This window comes from Monodelphis domestica, chromosome 7, assembly GCF_027887165.1.
Source record: "Monodelphis domestica isolate mMonDom1 chromosome 7, mMonDom1.pri, whole genome shotgun sequence".
NCBI classification, from domain to species: Eukaryota; Metazoa; Chordata; class Mammalia; order Didelphimorphia; family Didelphidae; genus Monodelphis; species Monodelphis domestica.
In genome coordinates, this window is record NC_077233.1 from 247,699,966 (window position 1) to 247,724,257 (window position 24,292).

Consider the following 24,292-nt stretch of genomic DNA (forward strand, 5'->3'; position numbering starts at 1 on the left):
AATACAAGAAAAACTATTTGCTTTGTCTCGTTCCATTATGTCTGAAATAACTTGAAATCAGATTTTATTTTTATAATGTGAAGATAACACTGGATATGGAGTCAAGACAAGTTCTAATCCTGCCTCAGACACTTTCTGGGTATGTTAATGTGGGCAAGTTCCTTAACCTCTCTGAATTCATTTTTTGATCTTTAAAATGACAATAGCACCTCCTTCATTAAGCTTTTGTGAGCTTTAGTCTTTCTGAACTCTATGGTAAAGTACTTTGCAAAGCTTAAACTACCATATAAATGCCAACATATGTGTGTAAGTGATTTTTCACAAAATCTCAGGAGTTGAAAGATATCTCAAAGATAATGATGTTCTATCTATTTTTTTTTAAAATTTCCTATCTGGTATTCATTTATTATTTATATTTTCAGTGTGATCAAAAGAAATTATAAATAGCATTTAAAGGAAGATTTATTTTTTGTTTCTTGCAGATATTTACAATTTCAAATACAGTAGTCATTTTTTATATTTCAAAGGCTGAAATAATGTAGACCTTGTGTAGTTTTCCTAAAGTTTCATAAATTTGTCTTAAGTTCTTTAAAAATTATTTCTTGTTACATTTAATACATAAGTTGTTAAAAATATACAAGGATTTTATGATGACCTTAGTTGAAACTGAAACTGACCAGATTTTCAGATTTAGCTTTGTATATGTAATTGGAAATTTACAATTAAGTAGTAATGTAAACATAAAAATTTTAAGTAATTTTATTTTTTAGTATTTCTTGTTCACTTCAGATAATCTTAAAGAAAAGTGCCTTTTTCATTTCTCAGCCACAAGATGGGGCAGTATTCTTACTTTTTGAAAGAATGGTGAGTTTCATTAACAGTCCAATCAAACCCAACCTATTATGATAAAATAAAATGTGTTATAAAAAGATCACCTCTGGGACTAAAATAAATTGTTTTTGACAGCAGGTGGTCTTTATGGTGAGCTTCATTTTTATTTGAAGCATTTGATATGGACTAGCTTCAAGGGACAGCCACAGACAGGCAGGTTTATCATATCATTTATTTTATTACAGTATTTCCTATATATAATATTGAGATTTGTCTATGTTTGGGGGAGAGAGGTGGTTGTGTATAAAACTTTGTGTAAAATGAATCATTTTCTCTTGTTAAAATCATAAGAGAAATTAGAAACAGATTACCTTTATCAAAAGATATTTCTGATTTTGGAGTGAAATACTGTTGTAACACCCAAGACACCAAAAGCCTAAATATTATAGAGGTTACAGTAGCACACTAGTGTTTTTCTTTTTATAACATTTTGTTGAATTAGTTTGTCAATTGCTAGATTTAAAATAAAGTAAGTTTAAAATATGCAAATAATATATCTTAGATTTCATAATTAAAATTAAAGCTAATTAATTTAGAACCTTATTTGGACATGTATGTGTTTGTATGTTCTTCTACAAAGATCCTGATGCAAAAATAATACAAATATTTGTCTGTATGCTATCATTAAAGAATATGAGAAGATTGTTAAAGAAAAGAGTTCAAATCTTTTTCTCCTTTCATGACCTTGGAGGTGTTAGATCTTTTGCTGTTCCTTAACTGAATTAGTTAGTCTCCTGACAGAGATACTTTGGTGTGCTTGTAGTGTCCAAGGTGGTATGTTACATGAAAGATTCTTTAAAAATAGCTCTTTTGGGAGAAGTTATCACTTTTCTTACTTGAATAGCTATAGTTACTCTTTAAACCTTTGGGGATACGTCATCAAAGTGGTGGTGAAAAATCAATACTAAGGTAGTATGACAACTTCTAGAAAGGAAGAAGCAATCTTTCCAAAATAGTTCTATTGTAAAGAGCATAGTGAATTGGAGCACATTAATGTTCCATTTTATTATGTAGCCACATGTTTTCTTTTTTGCATGAACTAAATCCTGCAAACTGAGTATAGTTAAGTTTAATTTTATATTAACGTAAAACATGTCAGAAAAATCTCTAGTTAAAAAATTAATTGAAATAGTAAATATGTATAGAAGAATATAAAAACAAAACTCTTGCCAAAATACTCATTAAATTCCACAGTTCAACTTCAGTGTATGGTTTTCTGGGAGCAGTGTCCTTTTCTCATTATTGTGTATATACTTTGTTATGTGATTAAGAGAAAAAAATCTACCCCTGTACCCTCCATACATGATCTGTTTTGGCAAGAAATTTTGTAACCTGAGCAGTTGCCATTTCATATCTCTCTTCTACTATGTCTGTGTGTGTGTTTTTTTTTAAACCCTGACCTTCCATCTTAGAATCAGTACTTTGTATTGATTCTAAAGCAGAAGAGTGGTAAGGGCTAGGCAATTGGGGTCAAGTGACTTATCCAGGGTCACATGGCTAGGGAGGGTCTGAGGCCATATTTGAATCCAGGACCTCCCATCTTTGGGCCTGGTAAGAATACTTAATGCAATAAATTGTACCACACTAGTCATGAGAAACTGTTGTGCCTTTTTAAAGTACCTAATAATACTAGATAATAACTTAAGTAATAATTTAGTTCAGTATTTTCCTTTTTCTTTTCTCCCCTTAGGATAGATTTAAATGAATTCAATCAAACTATAAAAGCCTGTTTGCAATATTTTCTGAGATTAATGTTTAAAACTGAAATAGTTGTTTTGTTTTGTTTTTTTAATTCCTCAGGCAAGACAACAGTGTAGATTCTACCTCATCCCTGAGGGAGAACAAGCAACCTGAAGGTTTGGAATTAAAACAAGGTATGTATCAAATACTTCTTGTGTATCATCATTTATTAGCAAGCCTCAAAATATTTTGTCAAAGATAAGGTTTTATAATATCATAATAGGACTTAATGCTTTTTTTCAAAGATAGAAATCATTCCAAAATTGGTCCAAGTTACATAGGAGTAAGTAACATAATCAAAAATAAATCTTACAGACTATTACAACTTTAACTTTTGATTTCTGATTTTGGGCTATAGAGTAACATTCCAATAGAAGGATATTATCTTGAATACATATTGGTGGTACATATGAAGTGATCTTCATTAAGCAACTCCCCTGAAACAAATATTTCCTTTTGGATTTTGGTAATATGTAATTTCTTTTTTTTTAATAAACCTTTGCCTTCCATCTTGGAATCAATACTATATATTGGTTACAAGGTAGAAAAGTGATAAGGGCTGGGTATTGGGGGTTAAGTGACTTGCCCAGGGTCACACAGCTTAGAAGTGTCTGAGGTCAGATTTGAGCCTAGGACCTTCTGTCTCTAGGTCTGGCTCTCAATTCATTGACCTACTCAGCTGCCCCCTTTTTTTAGTTTTATAGGAGAAAAAACTCCCAAACTTTTCTTCTTGTAATATTTGATCATTAGCAAACATTTCCAGTTTTTTATTTTGTGAGTATTCATAGCAATGTCAACGAGTATAACTAAACAATTTTTTTCTTTATCTTAGACTTAAGTAGATTCATAAGGCAAAATTTTAAAGATTTTCTTTGTCTTCCACATTCTCAATAGCAAGGAAAAAAAACCCCCAAAATTGGTGCTACTTACTCTCATATTTCTAGCATTTTCCCACTTTTCTAGCAAAATGATTTTAGAATAGTGAAACTACTTTAACCAGAGGCATGCATTAAATATTATATAGGCCACTTGTTTTTGATAGCTTAGAATAGTTCTTCCAAAACTTCTGAGTTAGAGAACTTATCAGACACCAAGAATTGGACCCATCTTTTCAAGAAACACTTTTTGTTGTTCTTCTGATTAGTTAATAGTGCTTAGTAACAAATGAAAATTAAAATTGAATGATTGATTTTGTCAATTTATTTTGTGTATGGAAAAATCAACACATTTATTATAGAATTTGATATATTTTTAAACTTTAGCTATTTTCAGCAATTTCAGAAAATATCAATGATTTATGAAAACAGGGTCAATATGCTGTCTGTCTTCCTCTACAAAATCAGATTTGCAGTTGTTTGCATATGTATTTGCTAAAACATACAAATCTTCTGAACTCATACTCTTAAGTATCTTTATACTACAAATTTGCACTTTCTCATTTCCTATCCCACTCTGTTATGCCCTAGAATGATGTGATTACTGTTATATCTGCTTTGTGTTCATTTTGCATACTTTAGCAAAAAACAGGAAATATTACACTGTGGCTGATCAGAGATGAGAATAAGACAGTCTGTGTCATTGGAAGTCAGGAAGCACTAGAATATACCATACTAGGACAATTCCTAAGTATATCCAGTTATAATAGACATCTGTTAATTGCTTATATATAAGGTACTGTCCTAGATTCTAAATATTTAAAGAGAAACCAGAACAGTCTCATTGCTACACTGAGCTTATATGTTGCTAGAAGAATATACTGTATATCAAGATAAGGTAGAAAATAATGGGAACCAAAGAGTAAATTAGACTAAGCTCTTTAGGAAAATTTGAGGAGGAGAAGATCAAAGACAGGGGGACATCAAGGAAACTTTAAGCCATTACTAAGGCAGGTGTGTTTAAAACAAGGAAACAAATTAGAAACATATTTCATGTAAATATTCTCAGGTTTTTCTGAAACCATCCGGCTTGTCATTTCTTAGAGCAGAATAGTATCCCATTATAGTCCTTTACCATTTGTTTAGTCATTCCCCAATCGATGGATATCCACATCATTTCCAATTCTTTGCCACTATAAAAAGAGTTATAAATATTTTTGTACATATAAGTCTTTTTCTTTGATCTCTTTGGAATACAGACCTTGTGGTATTGAAAGGTCAAAGGTTATGCATAGTTATGCCCTTTGGGAATAGTTTTAAATTTCTTAGACATTAAGAGGCTTAGATAGTAATGCATCAACAGTGCATTACTGTTCCAATTTTCTCACATCCCGTCTCATATTTATCATTTTCTTTTTCAGTTATATTATTCTATCAGATAGGTGTGAAGTAGGACCTCCAAGTTGTTTTAATTTACCTCCTCTAATCCATAATGGTTTAGAGCATTTTTTTTTGAAAAATTTATTTAGTCAATTTAGAACATTATTCCTTGATTACAAGAATCATATTCTTTCCCTCTCTCCCCTCCCCACACTTCTTCCCATAGCTGACACTGACACACAGTTCCACTGTTTCATTAATCAGAACCTATTTCCATGTTGTTGATGTTTGTACTAGGATGATCATTTAAAGTCTACATCCCCAATCACATCGCCCTCGACTCATGTAATCAAGCAATTGTTTTTCTTCAGTGTTTTTACTCCCACAGTTCTTTCTCTGAATGTGGATAGTGTCTTTCTCGTAAATCCCTCCGAGTTGTTCAGGATCACTGCATTGCTGCTATCGGAGAAGTCCGTTACATTTGATTGTACCAGAGTGTATCAGTCTCTGTGTACAATGTTCTCTTGGTTCTCCTCCTCTCACTCTGCATCATCCAGTCTCCATAGAATTCCTCCACTTTATTATTCCTTTGAGCACAATAGTATTCCATCACCAACATATGCCACAATTTGTTCAGTCATTCCCCAATTGAAGGGCAGCCCCTCATTTTCCAATTTTTTGCCACCACAAAGAGTGCAGCTATGAATATTCTTATACAGGTCTTTTTCCTTATTATCTTTTTGGGGTACAAACCCAGCAGTGCTATGGCTGGATCAAAGGGCAGACAGTCTTTTATTGCCCTTTGGGCATAGTTCCAAATTATCCTCTAGAATGGTTGGATCAATTCACAACTCCACCAGAAGTGCATTAAGTGGTTTAGAGCATTTTTCATATGACTATAGATACTCCCCTTTTTATATTATCAAAAAAAAACCCCAACACTTTACCTTTTAGGGGCAGTTGGATGGCTCAGTGGATTGAGAGCCAGGCCTAGAGAAGGGAGGTCCTGAGTTCAAATCTTGCCTCAGACACTTCCTAGCTGTGTGACCCTGGGCAAGCCACTTAACCCCCATTGCTTAGCCCTTACAATACTTCTACCTTAGAACCAATACACAGTATTGATTCTAAGATGTAAGGTAAGGGTTTAAAAAAACAACCCTTACCTTTTGCCTTAGATTGAATACTAAGTATCAATTCCATGGCAGAAGAGAGGTAAAGACTATGCAGTTGTAGTTTAATGACTTTCCCAGGGCCATATAGCTAGGAAGTTTCAAAGGCCATATTTGAATCCGGTACCTCCCAATTCCAGGCCTAGCGTTCTGTCCACTGAAGCTACCTAGCTATCACTATATCATCCTTTATGTCAAAATCATGCACCCATTTTGATTTAATCTTAGTATATGATGTGAGATGTTGATCTATACCTAATTTCTGTCAAACTACTTTTCATTTTTCCCAGAAAACTTTGCAAACAGTGAATTCTTGTCACAGAAGCTTAGATCTCTGAGTTCACTAATCAGTGGACTACTAATAGGTCATTTACTATTGTGTATTGTGTAGCTTTTCTGTTCCACTGATCCTGTCCTCTATTTCTTAGCCAGTACCAGATTGTTTTGATGATTATCATTTTGTAATACAGTTTGAGATCTGGTGCTGTTCAGCCACCTTCTTTCACATTTTTTAATTTATTCTTTTGATATTCTTGGCCTTTTATACTTCCAAATGATTTTTGTTGTTTTTTCTAGCTCTACAAAATAATTCTGTGGTAGTTTTTTTATGCTTGTAAATTAATTTAGGTAGAATTGTCAATTTTATTATAATGGGTTGGCCCACCCATGAACAATTAATACATCTCCAGTTGTTTAGATGTGTCTTTATTTGTGTGAAGAGATTTGTAATTTTATTCAGATGGTTCCTAGGTTTGTCTTGTCTAGTAGATTTCTAAGTATTTTATTTTGAATAGAATTTCTCTTTCTTTTTCTTCCTACTGGACTTTGTTGGTTGAATCCAGGTTTTCCTGACTACAAGGACAGCCATCTATGCATGATTCTGCATTGCCTTTCACTGTATTATAGTGTAATATATATTCAAAAAGCAATATAGAATTTCTTCATCAGGACTATGTCAGTGAAATATTATAGGTCAGAACCAAAAAATGATGTTTATATTAGTAATCCTCATTAATAACTCACTTATAAAGTGTTTTGAAATGCACTCTAAACACAGAGCGGAAAGGACACTAATGAGGTAGATAGTAAAAATGTATTATACCCTTTTTACAGAAAAAACTGAGGAGTGATTTAGTGAGATGACCATAGTCATACAACTATTAAATATAAGAACTATGAATCTTGAAATTTCTCAGACTTGTGAATGTTAAAAATTTCCACATTGGGGAATTCTCCATTGGAACAATTCCCTACTGGGAACATTCCCCATTTTGACAGTGAGAACTCTACTTGGATCAGAAATGGGAGGACCTCTGCTCCACCTGTACTTGGGACTGCTTTGGGGGAGAGAACTCCTTGCTAAACAATGAAAGTACTTTAACCCATACTTATAATGAGGCAAAAAGTTCTTTAAGCCATGCCTATTTTTAGAATTAATACAATGGGGTGCCAAATACCTATTAAAGGTCAGGCCACTTGTAAACTTGCCAGGAGCAAAGAGGTGAAAACTTATTCAGAAGTTTTTCTGGTTCAAACTTACTAAAGGGATTAGTCAACCCAGCAGTGTTTTTAGAATGGATTGTCCTTTGGAAAACGTCTACTGTGATTGGTAGATGGAAGAACTTAGGGGAGTTGACATAGGAGAAAACCCCCTATATAAGAAAAAGCAGAATCACTTGAAAGGGATCGCTTGAGAAGAAAAGAATCTCTTGAGAGAGGCTCTGGAGAAGGGAAGCTCTTGGAGGACAATCTCTAAGGAGGTCTCGCTGGAGCTCCTCTGAGGGGACTCTGTACCTCTGGAGGCTCTTGAGAGAGGCCCTTTGAAACAGTCTCTGGGTGGAAGGTTCTTTGAGGAGGACTCTGGCTGGAACTCTCTCTGAATAGACTCTGTCACTAGAATCCTTGCTTAGACAGACCTTGTGGTGAGTGATAAAAGACTGACTGACTGATCTCTCTCTCTTAAGACTCAGGTCTAGGCCATGTTGGCTTAAGGCCCTTCATAGTTATTTCCTTTTTCTCTCTTTCTCTCTTTTCTTTAATTCCTCATTGTATTATTAATTAAAAATCTCTATAAAACCCAGTTGACTTGGGTATATTCATAATTGGGAATATTTCCCTGGCGACCACCTTATATTTGATTTAAAACCAAGACACTGTAGTGAAAATATATTTTCTGAGGTCACAAATTTACTCACCCACTCTTACATGTACTATAATTTATATCTTCCACTATTTTAATTACTACAGTTTACAACCTCAACTATTTTAAATATTACAGAACTAAACTTGAGCCTCAGTTCCCTGACTCTGAATGTCACTGATATGACGCTCTATTGGCTCTGAATGCCACTGGTATGACCTTTTATTTAGGGATGTTCTTTTAAAAAGATTTCCATTAAAAATGGCTAAAAGAAAGCAAATAATTTGTTTTTTAAATAACTTTCCTTATCTACAAAGTTCACTTTACTCTCAGTGATGCTAGGGTGAATGAATGAAGCACTGCTATGTTACCCTAAACTTGAATTTTAATGTAGTATAAGTTACTTGTACAGGTAGGTAAAGTATGGTTAACCTAGAAATAAAAATCCTTCTTAACTTCCAAATTCAGACACCTGATGGTCTTTTACCTTCTTTCACAAATAAATACTAATTTCTCTATTCTCTTAGTATCTAAATCTTGAAAAAACACATTTATTATTATTATTTCTGACTCCATAGAAACATTACTCCTTGTTTTGGGGTAAATTCTTTAAAAAGGATGTGATGCTGCTCCTTTTGACAGTGTTTGACCATTTCAGAAAGAGTCAAATCTATTTAGTGGTAGACATAAAGTATGTTGTTCAGTAAACCATTATAAAGTAACATGATTTTCTGTTGAGTATTTAAAAATAAAATAAAACTTATTTTGTTGGTATATTACTAACAGGATCTTAAGCCAAATTATGTATTGAGAAAAGCTGCATCCAGTTTGCTTACACTTTAAAAGCATACTTACTAAAAAAAGGAAGTGGTGATATTCAAATGCAAATAAAGTTTAAAATTAGAATTGGCGTTTCTTCACCTAATGCTATGGCATTCATGTTGTTGACAAGAATCATTTGTGACACTGGGAGTCCTGAAGATGAGTATCAAATCATAGGCCAGTTTTCATCATGCTTTAATGTTGGACTACTATTTAAAGTTACCTTTATTGTGTAAGCATTGTTTAAATGTTTAAATGTTAATATTACCTGTTCATTGAGGAATAGGGAATAGGTTTTGCAAAATTAGAACTAGTTTATGTTAAGATTGGTGTTCTAAATAATTTCTTTTATCAATATACCTTTTTTTTTTAACCTTTACCTTCGTTTTTAGAATCGATAACTGTGTATTGGTTCCAAGGCAGAAGAGTAGTAAGGGCTAGTCAGTGAGGGTTAAGTGACTTGTCCAGGATCACACAGCTAGGAAGTGTCTGAAACCAGATTTGAACTCAGGACCTCCTTTTCTCTAGGCTTGGCTCCCAATTCACTGAGCCACTCAGCTGCTCCTAGCAATAAGAAATATTATGTATAATGTTCTTACTTGATGCAGCTAAAATTCTTTTGTTCAGTTCTTAGAGATTTCAGAATCTTAACCTTTTAAAAATGATTATCACTTTTAAAAATTGATAGTTAATGAGTTCAGTTTTACAGAAATAGAAAACTACGATTTCCCTCCAAAGGAATGCATTTGTTTGGTATACAAAAATTTATCAAATATATACATAACTTTAATCTTATTGAGTGTTCTTTCAGATTATTTTGTAAAATATATAAATACAAATGTAATCAGAAGGTATTGATCTGCATTCATTTTTGCATTTCCTTTGATGGTTGGGAGTCTTATTTTTGAGGATTGTATTAGTGTCATTACACAAATTAGGCTCTTATGTATTCTTACTCTCAAAATTTTTCATAAGTTAATATTTTGTGTGCTATACTTGGAGTAGTTTTTATTAGGAATTCAAGAAATGCATGGGATGTTGATTCCCTAAGAATGAAAGTGCAAAGAACATCCTGTTCTCTAAAATTTTCATCCTAGTAAAGCAAAACTATCGGTGCTTGAAATTATTTGTAACAAGTTGTGAGGTAGTTGTTTACACTAGCATTGGTTTTAATGTGGATATTTAAAAAGCTTTTAACAAATATATATTGTGAAAATTTTTGGTATCTTCAGTATTCTGATGACTTGGGTACCTTTCCTTTAAAAATGATAGAGTATTTTTTTCCCCCATTGAAAACATGGATTTTGGAATCTGAGGACCTGAATTTTATACCTTGGTTCTTCTACTTTCTACCTGAGGCTTTGCTAACACTGGGTATCAGAGGCAGTATTCATTAAGATCTTGATAGGTAAGAAAAGTGGGCTGAATCTAAAAAAATTAAATTTAATGGCGATAAATATAAAGCCTTACAATTGGGTTTGAGAAAGTCATTTCATAAATACAAAATGGGAAGTGTGGCCAGATAGCAGCTAATGTGAAAAGATCTAATGGTTTTAGTGGACAATCTCAACATGAAGTAGCTATATTATATAGTAGCCAAAATACATTGAGATGTGCCAGAGCCTCCAGGACTAAGGGGGTGCAATAGTTCTGTTGTGTGCTTTGCTTTGGTCAAAACAAACCTGGAGTATTCCTTTTAGTTCTGGGTACCATAGTTAAGGAAGAGCATTGGTAAACTATAGAACCTCAGGGCCTTGTAGGATTTCTAATAATAATCAAAAGGGAGGGGAAAGAAAAAAGGTTCTTTCAGTCAAGTGAGCAGAGCAAAGAGAGAGACAGACTCACACCTGCAGCACTTTATCTAAAGCACAAGCTCTGGAAAAAAGAGCTTTGCAGCGTGGGTCTCAGCCAAATTTTATCTCCCAAGCATCCTTATGTAAAATGAGGACATAACTTAAAAGGATGCTGGGAATGTAACCCAGGTGTGGCCAATTTCCACCTGCACATTTTCCCCTGTGATCCTTTGGGAGACCGGTCTCCCCAATGGATCATTTTAACCACAATTAACTAAAGTATATCCAATTTTACACAGAGAAAATACAACAACTTGGGGATAAGGAAGCAAAAGGGAATCAAGAACAAAACCAATTAGGGGGAAGTCCCTTTTGGTACAAAGTACATATAAATAAATGTATTCAATCCCCCCAAAGTTCAATTCTTCATATTCAGTTTTGCTCCGGGACTCCTGGAGCAGTGTGCGGTGTCTGCGGGCATCTCCATGGCATCTTCCACAAGGAAATTAGTCTCTGAATTCAGGGAGGTAGCAAATTTCTCATCTTAAAAATTTTTTTTTTCTTCAAAAGGAACTTAAAACTTTTCATCATAAAATAAAAACACATCTCCCCTTCCCCCAGGAGGATGTCAAGAAAACAAGAACATCACACAGGGAAACACGTCTGAGGCATGAGTCCTATGAATCACTGCCAATTAAAATCATCAGAAAAAAATAGCAAAAAAAAGGCTAAATATCTTTTGAATGGCATTTCTAAACATCCAATCCTAAATTTTATATAAAAAAAATTCTAAATACAAAATTACAACAGGACTTTGAATAATGCCCAATTAAAGTAATCCATGTCCAATAGCATGCAAGTGCTATTCACCCACTCAGCAGCCAGGACTACAGTCAACTGCCACAGCAAGAAAGTTAGGAAAAGGGGCTAGATTATAATTTTTTTTTTGTTTTGGTCTGATATATTTCTCCTTTCCCCGTTTCTTCTCAGCAGTAGAATATGGAACTAGAATAGCCAATTGTTAGGTATTTGATATAAATTTCACAAGGAGTGTGGTACAGAGTCCTGCATCTTAATATATGATAAGCGCCACAACCTCAAATCTCGCACTAGGTTCAAGTCCTTTTTTTTATTGGCATAGAAGTCTCAATAAGTCTCAGCAATCCTAGCAGGATTGGTTTCTCTTTTTTTTTTTGACCTGTGTGCTCTTTTGGCATCATTCAGGTTAAATATATGCTTCTGTAGCACTGTGTAGATATCTGTGCTTCTTTGGCACTGTGTAGATCAGGTCTGCTCTCCTTTTTTTTCCCATTTCTTCGAATCAGACATATGTACTAAGTCCCATCATATTTAAATACTAATGATAGTTTCAGTAGTCTTAGGGCTTTTTGGGCAGGCAGTTACAGTTAGAACTAATGGACATAGAAAATCTACACTAATTTAATAATCTAAAATCTTTCACTTTAGGAAGATGACCTGTGCTTAGGAAAATTAAATTGCACATGCAATTATAAAAAGTGTGCTAAAAATTCAAAAATATACATCTCCTATAAACAGTGACTATATACGTATGTGTGTGTATGTGTGTATGTATTATATATATATATGTAATCTTAATGTCACTTAAGGAGGGGTAGTATATAAAAGTTCTGAACAAAGAATTTAGATGCATTTTCTCTTACCTTAGCCATGTCTACAGTGTGAGTGCAAATGAGGTATAAAACCAAAAATACTTTGAAGATACAAAATTTTCACAAAAAGTATAAAATGCAAATCAAGTCAGTACAGGTCACTAATCCAGTTTTTCTGTGAGGTAATATGGGTACAAAGAAAATACCAATTATTCAAAATTCACAAAATACAAGTTTTCCAAATTTGAGTTGTTAGACTTCCATAAAGGCACAAATAAAGATAAGGGGGTCAAATACAGGATGGCACAAATAAAGTAAGGGGATAGACAGGTTCTTCTTCTTTGCTTTGTTTAAGGGGAGACAAAACTGTAAAGGGTTAATAGCATCAAAATAACAAAGGCAACAGAGTTTAAGGGGCATCAGTTCTGCCATGTGGAAGGACATTAGCATCCATTTTGTGGATGAGCTCCATTTAAGAGATATTGTTGTGGTGTCATTTGGTTTGAGCCATCTGTTATTTCATTTAAATTTTTAGAAAAGCTATCAGTTCTAAAGTTATTATTTCTAAATTCTTTATTGTAATTATAATTTCTATATCTATTATTCCATTGATTATTGTTTCTGATTACTTGGAAGAAATTTCTTACAATTCATCATTATGTGGCCTTTCTTTCCACAGAAGTGGCCAGTTAGGGATCAATAATTAGGTTCTAGCAGAGAGGCAAGTGGCATTGGTTGAGTTTCATGCCATTTTTCCTGTTTCAGTTAAAGATTTTAATTCTTTCTGGATCTTTTCTAGTAGATCATTAGTTTTTGATTGTTTCTCTTTATTGTCTTTGAAGACATAAACAGCAGTTTACCATAACTCATCAATATCCATTTCAGGCCACTTTGGGCAATTTGTTTTAAAATAGAATACTGTGGAACAGTTGTTTACAAAGTGTCTTTTTATATGTCTAATACCATTTTCTGTAGAAATATCAAGGTCTAGGTACCTCCCTCCCAGTTCAATGAGCTTATCCATAAATTGGGAGGGTGTCTCATCATCAGATTTTTTAAAGTATTCAAATTTAGTCCAACCATCAGGTCTTTCTGAACAATCCCTCATTGCTTTTAAAATGGCATCCCTAGCATGTTGTAGTTGCATATGTTCATTGTGATCATTATAGTCCCAATGAGGATCTACAGGTGGCCAGTGTGGTGCATTGTGCCCTCAGGCCTTATTAACATGAGATATGATCTTATCCCTCTCACGTTCTGTCAAAAAGGCATGGAGCAATTGTTCAACATCCTTATAAGAAGGATCAAAATGAAATAATATATCAGCCATCTTTTTTGTGACAAGTTTAGGTTCATCTTTGTAACTGGGAACATCTCATTTAAATTCTTTAATATCCTGCAGTGTGAAAGATCTATGTTGTCTTAATGTTTAGACATCCCCATTTGATGCTAATGTAGACACTTCCCTTATAAGGGGAAAAGAACTTCTTGGGGAATCAGTCAGTGCATGTGGTTTTCTAGGAGGTGTCTGTGTGGACACTGAGGTAGTACAAGTAGGAACCTGTAAAGTAGGGGGATGAGGGTTTTTGGGGACTGGGATTGGTACTGGGGTGGGAGGAGGGACAAAGCAGGAAGGGGCATCAGGAGAAGGAGCAGGAGAGAGAGTTTTAGTCAAGAGTTGCTCAAAACGAGAGAGGATGTTTTCCATCAGAGACATATAGAGACAGAGACTCACACCTGTAGCACTTTACCAAAAGCATAAGCTCAGGAGCCTTGCAGCGTGGGTCTCAGCCAGATTTATCTCCCAAGCATCTTTATGTAAAATGAGGACATAACTTAGCAGTAAGCAGTGCTCATGGTCTCATAAGCTAAAGGTCCTTAGTTCAATTTTCAAAAGGGGGATGCGGTACAATGGGAGATGCTTCTAAGACAAAAAGAGGCACACTTGGCTTTTGCTTAGCACCACTAACTGGGATTGTCATTTATCTTAGGGTCCATTATTCAGTCTGAAACTGCTAGCCTGAGATTCCCTTTAGGGTGAATTATCATGGGAACAGGAAACCAGTCTAAGCTTTGGAGTCTCCAGCTTATTAGCTAGTCCTAAAACTTGGTGTTCATCAGATCTTACTAGGCTTCAAGTTTGGAGTTTCTAGATTCCAAATTGACACTGCCTTGTCTCTCCCTCAACCTCAGTTCATTGTCCTACTTACAGCAGCCCAGTTTGCCTCCTTATGGCAAATTAGTCAGCAATTGGCAGTTGTACTAGTGGATGGGGATGATAGAACTTTACCCCTTGATGAGTGCTAGAATCTGCATTTAAATATTAAAACATAAAAGAAAAAGAATGTTCTTTTGAATTAAGTATCCTTAGTGGTCCAAAACAAGAAACTAGATCAGTATAGGGCCTGGAAAGAGAAGACATGTAAACCCGCAGGAGAAGAAAAATACAACTGAAAGGCATTGGTATGCCAAAACGAACTTCACAACTGTATCTGAAGGAATCGGTACAAGTTATAAAATTGAAAAAGATAATGAGAAAAATGCCATTAGAGATTTTTATTGCTGTATAAAATTTACAACTGAAAAAAAGAATGAAGCTCATTAGGAATCATTTGTAGGCTAGTATGGTTGTGTGACTGATGTGTATGTACTCATGTGGAGACTCTTGAGATCCAAGGGTAAACCCTCTGCTACCTCTATCTTTGAAGATTTCCACTGAGTTACAGGGAACAGTGGAAAGTTGGAAAAGAAGTAGTGGTATACCTGTGTGGACTCTTGGGGGAGTAGAGAAAGGAAAATATATTACCAGTTTATTTTTAAGGGGTAGTTTATAATTTATTCATATCCAGCACTTGATACATGAGCCCAGCTTTAGAAGATGAACAGGCTCAGAACTCTATTTTTGAACACTGAGCTGCCCTTCATCAAAGAAAATTTTGCTTTTTACTCTGTTGAAATGCTGTCCATTTGAGCAATTGGTAGAGTAAAATGGAACTGTGGTATTATCATCAGTGAGACTAAATTCACATTTCTTATCTCATTGATTCTTACTCCTTTTTTCTTTCTTACAAGTTATTAACAGAAAGTAACACCAAACAGCATTTTTTCTTACTTTTTATTTTTCTTTAAACTGCATTTGACTAAAAAGGTGAAAATTACATCTCATACTGAACAGATCAGCACATACTGTGCCTGTACTGTTTGAAGATATTACTTTTGCATTTAAATTTGAGACTGTCCTAATTTTTTTTTTCAAATTGCAAAGTCTATGAGGAGTTACACTTAATTCTGCATAAATGTGGGTCTGTTTTAGATAGTCTGTGTTGTTTTATTTTTCCCTTCTTAAATCCTAATTTACTTCTCATCTAAAACATGAAATTCTATATGCTATGTATTTTGTGAAATATACCACTCTTTTGTGCCCTTAGATAATTACCAGTTGCTATACATGATGGGGAAAACCTGGTACCTCTACTTATCTTAGATTAGAATCAAATCTTCAGGGCATCTTTTTTAACCTGATACAGTAAATTAAGTAAGACTAGTGCCACAAAAAAATCTGACAGTTGGTAGTTAAGTTAAAATATACTTTTGCATAGGTAGAAAGTTGAACCATCATATAATTTCTTATAGAAAATGCTTCGTTGATATCTTAGCAAATTTATGGGTCTGAGATATATTTAGGAGAAAAAAGAGGGGAAATGACTGATTTGTATGTAAAAATTTGACAGATAACTGACATAGCCATTGTGTCATTTTTTTTACACCTTATATAAGAAAGTATATGTTTAAAATTTTCTTTTTTTTTGGAATTAAGTCTTGAATTTATAAAAAGCAAGTTAATTGTATTTTTAAAAAAATATTATTTTTAATATAGGTGAAATAATGGAAAACATTTCCATATTAAAAATAAAAGCAAGAAAAATAGAGAAAGTGAGAAAATCATGCTTTAATTTGCATTCAGAGTTCATCAGTTTTCTCTCTACAGTAGCGGTTCCCAACCTCTCAATTTGTAGCAATGAGAATACATAATGCATATCAGGTATTTACATTCCGAATCATAACTGTAGCAAAATTACAGTTTTGAAGTAGCCACCAAAATAATTTTTTGCTTTGGGGTCACTGAAACATGAAGAATTGTATTGTGGGGTCACGGCATTAGAAAGGTTGAGAACCACTGCTCTAGAGGTAGATGACATTTTTTTCTGACCCCTTTGAAATTGTCTGGATCGTTGTATTGATCAAAGTAGCCAAGTTTTTCACAGTTGATAATCATTACAGTATTGCTGTTACTATGCAAGGTGATCTCATAGTTCTTCTCATTTCACTTTGTCATTAGTTCATATAAGGCTTGCCATGTTTTTCAGAAACCACCTCCATCATCATCATTTCCCACAATATAAAAGCACTCTATCACAATCATATGCCACAACTTTTTCAGCCATTCCCCAATTGATGAGCTTCCTCTTATTTTTCAATTCTTTTCCACAAAAAGTGGAACAAAAAGTGCTGTTATAAATATTTTTGTATGTGATATTCCTGGGTATATATTTAAAAATCTGTTACCCTAAAAAATAACTACATTTCTTGGGAGCCACTGACTTCTTGTTGTTATGTACTTCTTGTAGATAGGGGATATTAGGCAGGCCTCTTGGGCTTGAAGTCAAGGATGGTAAATGCAGGGGTTTTGAAGTGGCTGATTAGTCATAAGCACGTGGTTTTTTGTTTGTTTGTTTGTTTATTTCGTTATCTTTTTTATTCCTTTATTTCTAATGATCATTAATAAATCTCTTAAATATAATGTTATTTTGATTTGATCTCTTTGTGGTTGCCATGAATGTCAAAGTTAAAATTAATCTCAATAATAAAAATATTATATTTTAAGAGATTTATTAATGATCATCAGAAATAAAGGAATAAAAGGGATACAAAATAAAAAACCACATGCCCATGGCTGATTAGCCAGTTCAAACCCTCTCTTACCACTACCATGCTCTCTGTCATCAAGCCAAAGAGACCGGGACTCTCCACGTCCCTGCCTAATATCCCTTGCCTACAGGGAGTACCTAACAACAGGAAGTCAGTGGGCTCCTGGGAAATGTTCTTTTTTAGGGTAACAGATTTTCAGTTATACATTGGTCAAAGGATATACAAAGTTTTTAGCTCTTGGACCTAGTTCCATATTGTTTTCCAGAATGATTAGACTAGTTTGCTAGTCCAACAACAGTTCATTAATGTAGCATTTTTCCCCTCTCCCTTCAAGCATTTGTCATTTCATACAGGTGTGAAGTGATAACTCAAGAGTTATTTTAATTTCTGACTTTCTCTATTCTGTAGTTATTTAAACTTTTTTTTTATAACTATAAAGATAGCTATGATTTCTTCTTCAGTAAACTGCCTCTTCATGTCCTTTGACCACTTATCAATTGAGAAATGGCTCTTTATAATTTCACTCAATTCTGTAGTCATCATATACTTGAGAAGTGAGGTCTTTATCAGAGAAACATGTAAAAATTTTTGACATTACTTCGTTGTCTTTGGTACCTTTTACCAAAATGTAGTTTCTCTGATTATCCTTTGTAATTAGGTCTTATTTTTGCTTTTGCTCTGTCTGAGATCATGATTATTATCCCTGGAATTTGCCTGTAATATTACTGAGAGTTTTTATTTTTGGGATCTTTTTCCAGGAAGTGATAGGTGGTTTCTTTCAATTTCTATTTTACCTTTTGGATCTTTTTTCTTTGCTAATTTCTTGAACTATAATGTCTGTTCTTCTTTGATCCTGGCTTTCTGATAGTTCAATAATTCTTAAATTATCTTTCCTTTATCTATTTTCTGGGTCAATTGTTTTCTTAAAAGATATCTCACACACTCTCTCTTTTTTTTTTTATTCTTTTGACTTTGTTGTTTCTTGATATCTTATGGAATAATTAGCTCCCATTTGCCCAGTTCTAATTTTTAAGAATCATTTTCTTCAGTGATTTTTTTGGGGGGGTATCATTTGGCTTATTCTGTTTTTTTTAAGGTGTTTTTTTCTTCAGTATTTTTGTGCCTCTTTTATCAAGCTGTTTATTCTTTTTTGATAATTTTCTTGCATCATTCTAATTTCTTTTCACAATTGTTCCTCTACCACTCATCTTTTTTTAACTCTTTCCAGAAATCTTCCTGGTTTGGGGTCCAATTAACATTTTTCTTTGAGGCTTTGCGTATATCTGTTTTTACATTGTTGTCTTCTTCTGAATTTGTCTTCATCTACCCTGCTACTAAAGCAGTTTTTTATGGTTGCATATTTTTTGTTGTTGCTGTTTGTTCGTTTTTCCAGCCTACTTCTTGGCCTCTTCACTTGTGGGACATTGGCATCTAGATGGCACAATGGTTAGAATGCCAGACCCATAGTCAGAAAGACTCATCTTCATTAGTTCAAATTAGATCTAGACACTTGTTAGCTGTATGACCATAGGCAAGTCACTTTACCCTATTTGCCTTAGTTCCTTAATCCATAAAATGCACTGAAGAAGGAAACAACAAACCACCTTTTCTGTGTCAAGAAAACTGCAAATGGATCACAAAGAGTCAAACATGACTGAAAATGACCAAACAACAGTAAAAACACCTGAGGGTATAGAGGCACTGTCTTATGCCAGTCAGTGCCAGCTCTGGCCAACACCTGTAATTTTTTTCTAACCAGTTGTTTGACCCTCTTACTGTCTCTGGGCTGAGGACTGCCTAATCTGTTGCTGTTGTGATTGCTATTGCCACCTCTAAGTGTGGGAGCTTCAGAGAATTTTCTAGTTTAATGCCACAAACTTCTGTTGACCTCCTAAGTTTTCTTAGACCAGAAAAACAACTCATCCTGACCTTTTGTTGGCTTCATCACTTTTAAGTTTGATTTGAGATGTTATTTAATATTATTTGAAGGGGAATATTTAAAGAGTTTCCTCTAATCTGTCATCTTGGTCTTAACAAATCTTGAAAACAGTTAAAAAAAAAGAATTTATATAGGATTTTTCCTCTTCAATTATCATAGGATCATAGATTTAGAATCAGAAGGGAGATCTTTGCTTTCAAGTTTCTTGAGCAAAAATAAATCAGAAATATCTCCCATGCTATTCAGTTATAGTATAGAGAGGAAATTCCCAATTCTTGGCTTTATTGAAAGAATGGTAATGGCTAGAATTTTGTACTTAATATCCACCTTGGATGATGGTAATTTAAGTAGTATTAGTTTTGGAACTCACTTCTATCCTGTGCCTCCAGATTTTTTTTGTCTCCTCTCTAATGTGTCCTTTGTAATAATACCTTTTACTGTGTTTATTCTTTGCTCATACTTTCTGCTTCTCCCCATAAATCTTTTCTTTAATCTCTTCCTCCTTTCTCCTCTCATGAAAGGATAAGAACCTTTGTGCTAGGCAATGGACAAACAATACTAAATTTTGAGCAGTAAAGTGTCATCCTCAAATAAGTACCTTTGGAAGATTACTTTGGTGGATGTATGGAGGATAGATTAGAGAGGTAACTGACCGTAAACAAAGAAATCAGTTAGAAAACTATTATTTAGCCAAACTTGATCCTCTGGAAGAGCCTAGAAAATAAACCTTCCTCTCTTCATTGTGGAGTTGTGGGAAGTATCCATGGGATATTACACATATTCTTGTTTTTGACAATCTCTTTTTGATCTCTTTTTTTTTAATGTTTCTCACAAGGTATGGTGCTGTGGGTAGAGGGGGAAGAGAGAGTGAGCTATTTGGAAAACCATGTGATAGGAGGAGAAAGTCATCAGAGAAAGGCCAGGTGCTAGGTAGTGCCAGGCTAATAGATGTGGAACTACAAAAGGAATGACTTGGTGACTTGTTGGATATGGTGAGTGAGTGAAAGGAGTCATAAATGATTTCAAAGTTGTGAATATGGGTAATTGGAGAATGGTGGCACCTCGGAAGAAATGGGGAAATTTGGAGAAAGCATTTGATAATTTTTGTTCTTTTATGTCCTCTGTGTTATATAATAGCACAGGGCTACAAATTCATATACTTAATAAGAATTTAATTGGAGAGTCCAAAGGAGGGATGGTGGATATTATCTTCAAGGTGTCGAGTTACCCCCAAATGATCATTAGCCCCCCAAATGATCATTAGCCCAAAGTAATTACTCATTTATATTTTAGGGAACATATCACCAGGAGTATAAACCTTTTTTTTTTTGCCACAGCAATTTAAGATCTAATTAATCCAGGTGTTGTAGTTTCATGGGTAGGAGTGCCAATAAATACCAAGACGTTTCTGAAGTTCTGAGGAGTATTTTGCCTCTGGCAGGAGTGCTTTCATTTTAGTCTCTATTAGAAAGTATCTTATGTCACAATATAGTTGAGTCATTAATATAAAATATAGCTTAAAGCATTGAAACTGAAATCACTGATTCAGATCAGTTAAATGCTTTTCCAAGAACTTACTTGTTAATAAAATTTGAACTTGGGTTAAAGATATATCTTCCATGAAGCAGCAGCATGATGAGGCAGAGAGGATAGTTTCATAGGGTTAGGAAGATTGCATTTGAATCCAACTTTCGATACTATGTGTCTGATCATGATCCTCACTTAACCTTGCTGAGTTAATTTCCTCATTAGTAATATGGAGAGGATAATAATAACTAGTATTTACATAGCACTTTAAAGTTTGCAAAGCATCTTAATAGATATCTCATTTTATCCTCATAGTAATTGAGAGGAAAGTGGTCTTATTCCCATATCCCCATTTTACAGAAGAGGGAATAGAGAGAGGTTGCAGTGATTTGCCTGGGGTCACAGCTAATAAATATCTGGGACAGGGTTTGAACTCGTCTCCCTGTTTCCAGCCTTCTATCCATTGTGCTACTTTGCAATACCTGCCCCACAGAAGTGTTCAGCAGCACAAATCAGGGTATGTAAAGTGCTCTGATAACCATAAATCTATGCAGTTATTAGCTAGTATTACTCTTATTATCATTGAAGGATTGCTACCAATTTTATAAATTTTTTCTTTCATTTAAAAAAGTAATATAAATCATTCATTTCTTGGTAAGAATGAATGCACTAACAATAATTTTTAAAAGTATCAAACTGTGACTTCCTACAGTTGAACCACATTAAAAATATGTTCTTTATAACTTGAATTTAGTAAAACTAGTGTACTAGAAAAGAAAGAGGCTCATAGCATTGTTTTCCATGGTTATATACTAATAGATAAATAATGTGAAATTTTTTTAAAAAATCAATCAATTTAATCACATTTTCAAATTAGGTGAAAGATACTAAGACAGACATACATAGTTAAAAAACAAAACAAAGCATTCAGTAAACAAAGGTGAATAGAGAAGGGAGGGATGGCCAGCAGCCTCGTAAGCCATATGGGCTTTTACTTCTTTCCAGAGCTATAGCTAATAATTTTTGCTCCTTGGGCAAAGTATGACCTCTTTTGACCACATGGGGTTTGGGGGAAAGAGAGTTCATCCCAAACTATTTGAAAAATTGCTATTTGGATTAATTATTCTTGCTAATTAAGTTGCTTAGCTCTTTTTTTTTAAATTAATACTGAATGTATGTACCATAAGCCTTCTAAATTTAGTGTCCTGGTAGAAGTCCTAATTATTCCACCCCAGTTCTATTTTTGCCTCCTTCGGTTTGACATCCCACCCCCCTGGGAAAAAGAATTTCCAAGAGGTGGCTACTCTGGCATAGCTGAAAAGATGATCATGAGGCCATCACTTTGATATGTTTAGGTCCTGGGACTTGGCTAAGGATGAGCAGGTGATGGATAAAGTAGTACATCAGACTGATACCAGCAGCATAGAGGGAGAGAATGGGGAAATGAAGGAGAAGATTTTACTTAAAAATGCAAAGACCTATGTGAGCCTAGATCAAGCACTTTACCTTTTAGACTGGAGAAGAATAGATAGAAAAGGGATGTGCTGTTAAGTGTTGAACCACAGGTCAAGGGGTATGATGGGAAAAGGAGGGTACATTCACACTTTGAAGTTTAATCTGCCTTATTAGTTTTAGAATTTAAGAGTTGAGGAAAGGAAAGTGAAACAAGTTTTCTAAAAGGCAGAAATCATTGAAAGGGAATAACTTTTTAAACCAGAAGAAAAGACAAATTAATAGAGGAAATTAAAAGTAAAATTATTTTGCCTTTAAAGTGGCTACTAGACTTATTTGATGATGTATGTTCTTACAAAATGAACAATATAGAAATGTTTTTCATAATACATGTATAACCCAGATCAAATTGCTTACCAGCTTCAGGAAGGGATGAGGGAGATAGGGAAACAATTTGAATCATATAACTTTAGAAAATTTATGAGAAAATTGTTATTACATGCAATTGATAAAATATTTTTTCAAAAACTAAAAACATAATGTTGACCAGAGTCTCAGGTCTGAATTTGCAAGATGCAGGAATTTTAGTTTTTGTTTTTCTAAATATCTTCTTTGAAAGTGGTATTTTCTTCCTTTATGTTTAACAAATTATAATTTTAGATTTTAAATTGAAGCTGTCTTATTGGATTAGAGGTAAAACAGATCAAGCCATTCTATTTCTTTTTAAACCATCAACTCGCTTTCATTTAGAATTTATATCCATGTGATAATTGAGCTTCTATCTTGAATTTATGGGAAATCATTTCATCACTATTAAGTAATTTTATTTCATTATTTTAATTTTTAAAAAATATTTTTTCATATTTACATGATACATTTTCTTTCCCTCCCTTCTTTGCTCCCCCCCTCCCAGAGCAGACAAGCAATTCCACTGGATTATACAAATGTTATCACTTGATACCTATTTCTGTATCAATTATTTTTGCAATAATCTTCTGGAACCAAAACCCCAAATTCCATCACTATCATATACCACAATTTGTTCAGCTATTTCCCAATTGAGGGACACCCCCTCATTTTCTAATTTTTTGCCACCCCAAGAGTGACATTATTTTTGTACATATTTTTGTACAACCCCTTTTTATTATCAAAGGGTATGCATTCTTTTAAAGTTCTTTGGGCATAATTTCAAATTGCCTTCCAGTATGGTTGAATCAATTCACAACTCCTCTAGCAGTGTATTAGTGTCCCAATTTTGCCACATCCCCTCCAACATTTTTTTATTTTCCTTTACTGTTATATTGGCCAATCTGCTGGATGTGAGGTGGTACCTCAGAGTTGTTTTGATTTGCATTTCTCTAATCAGGAGGGATTTAGACCTCATTTTCATGTGATTATTGATAGTTTTGATTTCTTCATCTGAAAACTTCCTTTTCATATCCTTTGAACATTTGTTAATTGGGGAATGGCCTCATTTTCAAGTCACTTTAAATAGACATCTTTCCTGGATATATTTTTGAAAAAATATATTCCGTGGAATACAGGTGTGTGTATGTGTATATATATATATCTAAATATATATATATATCTAAATATATATATATATATATATACATATATATATATATATATATGAAATCTTTCTTTGGAGGAAGGAAACCTGGGTTCAAAAACTTACCTCTGGCATATATTCATCTGTGTGACCATGGGCAAGTCACCTTGCTGGGTCTGTTTCTTCATCTGTAAAACAGGGATAATGGGTTATTTTGAAGGATTATATGAAATCAGGTATATAAAAAGGCACTTCATAAACCCTAAAGTACTATATAAATATCAACTTAGTGTTGTTTTATTATAATCAGTGAAATCCTAATCTTATGCTTCATTGAGTTGGATAGCTGATTCATGAAGCCTCTGTCAGCAGAATGAAAGAATTAGCAAATCCCACCATGCTCTCTAGTAGTTCTGTATGTGCATATGTTATGTTGTCCAGTTAGCTATACT

General features: G+C 34.0%; 1 protein-coding gene across 6 annotated transcripts in view; it reads left to right on the forward strand.

Annotated features, from left to right (window-relative positions):
* CAAP1 (caspase activity and apoptosis inhibitor 1) overlaps positions 1-24,292 on the forward strand; it is an 83,477-nt gene that overhangs the window by 40,353 nt on the left and 18,832 nt on the right. For 3 of the 6 annotated variants that reach the window (XM_056806645.1, XM_016423837.2, XM_056806648.1), the window contains 2 exons: positions 826-864; positions 2,692-2,765. In XM_056806645.1, the coding sequence (XP_056662623.1) occupies positions 826-864; positions 2,692-2,765 (113 nt within the window). The remainder of the gene's footprint in view (positions 1-825; positions 865-2,691; positions 2,766-24,292) is intronic. The other 3 variants (XM_056806647.1, XM_056806649.1, XM_056806646.1) reach the window with 1 other exon arrangement.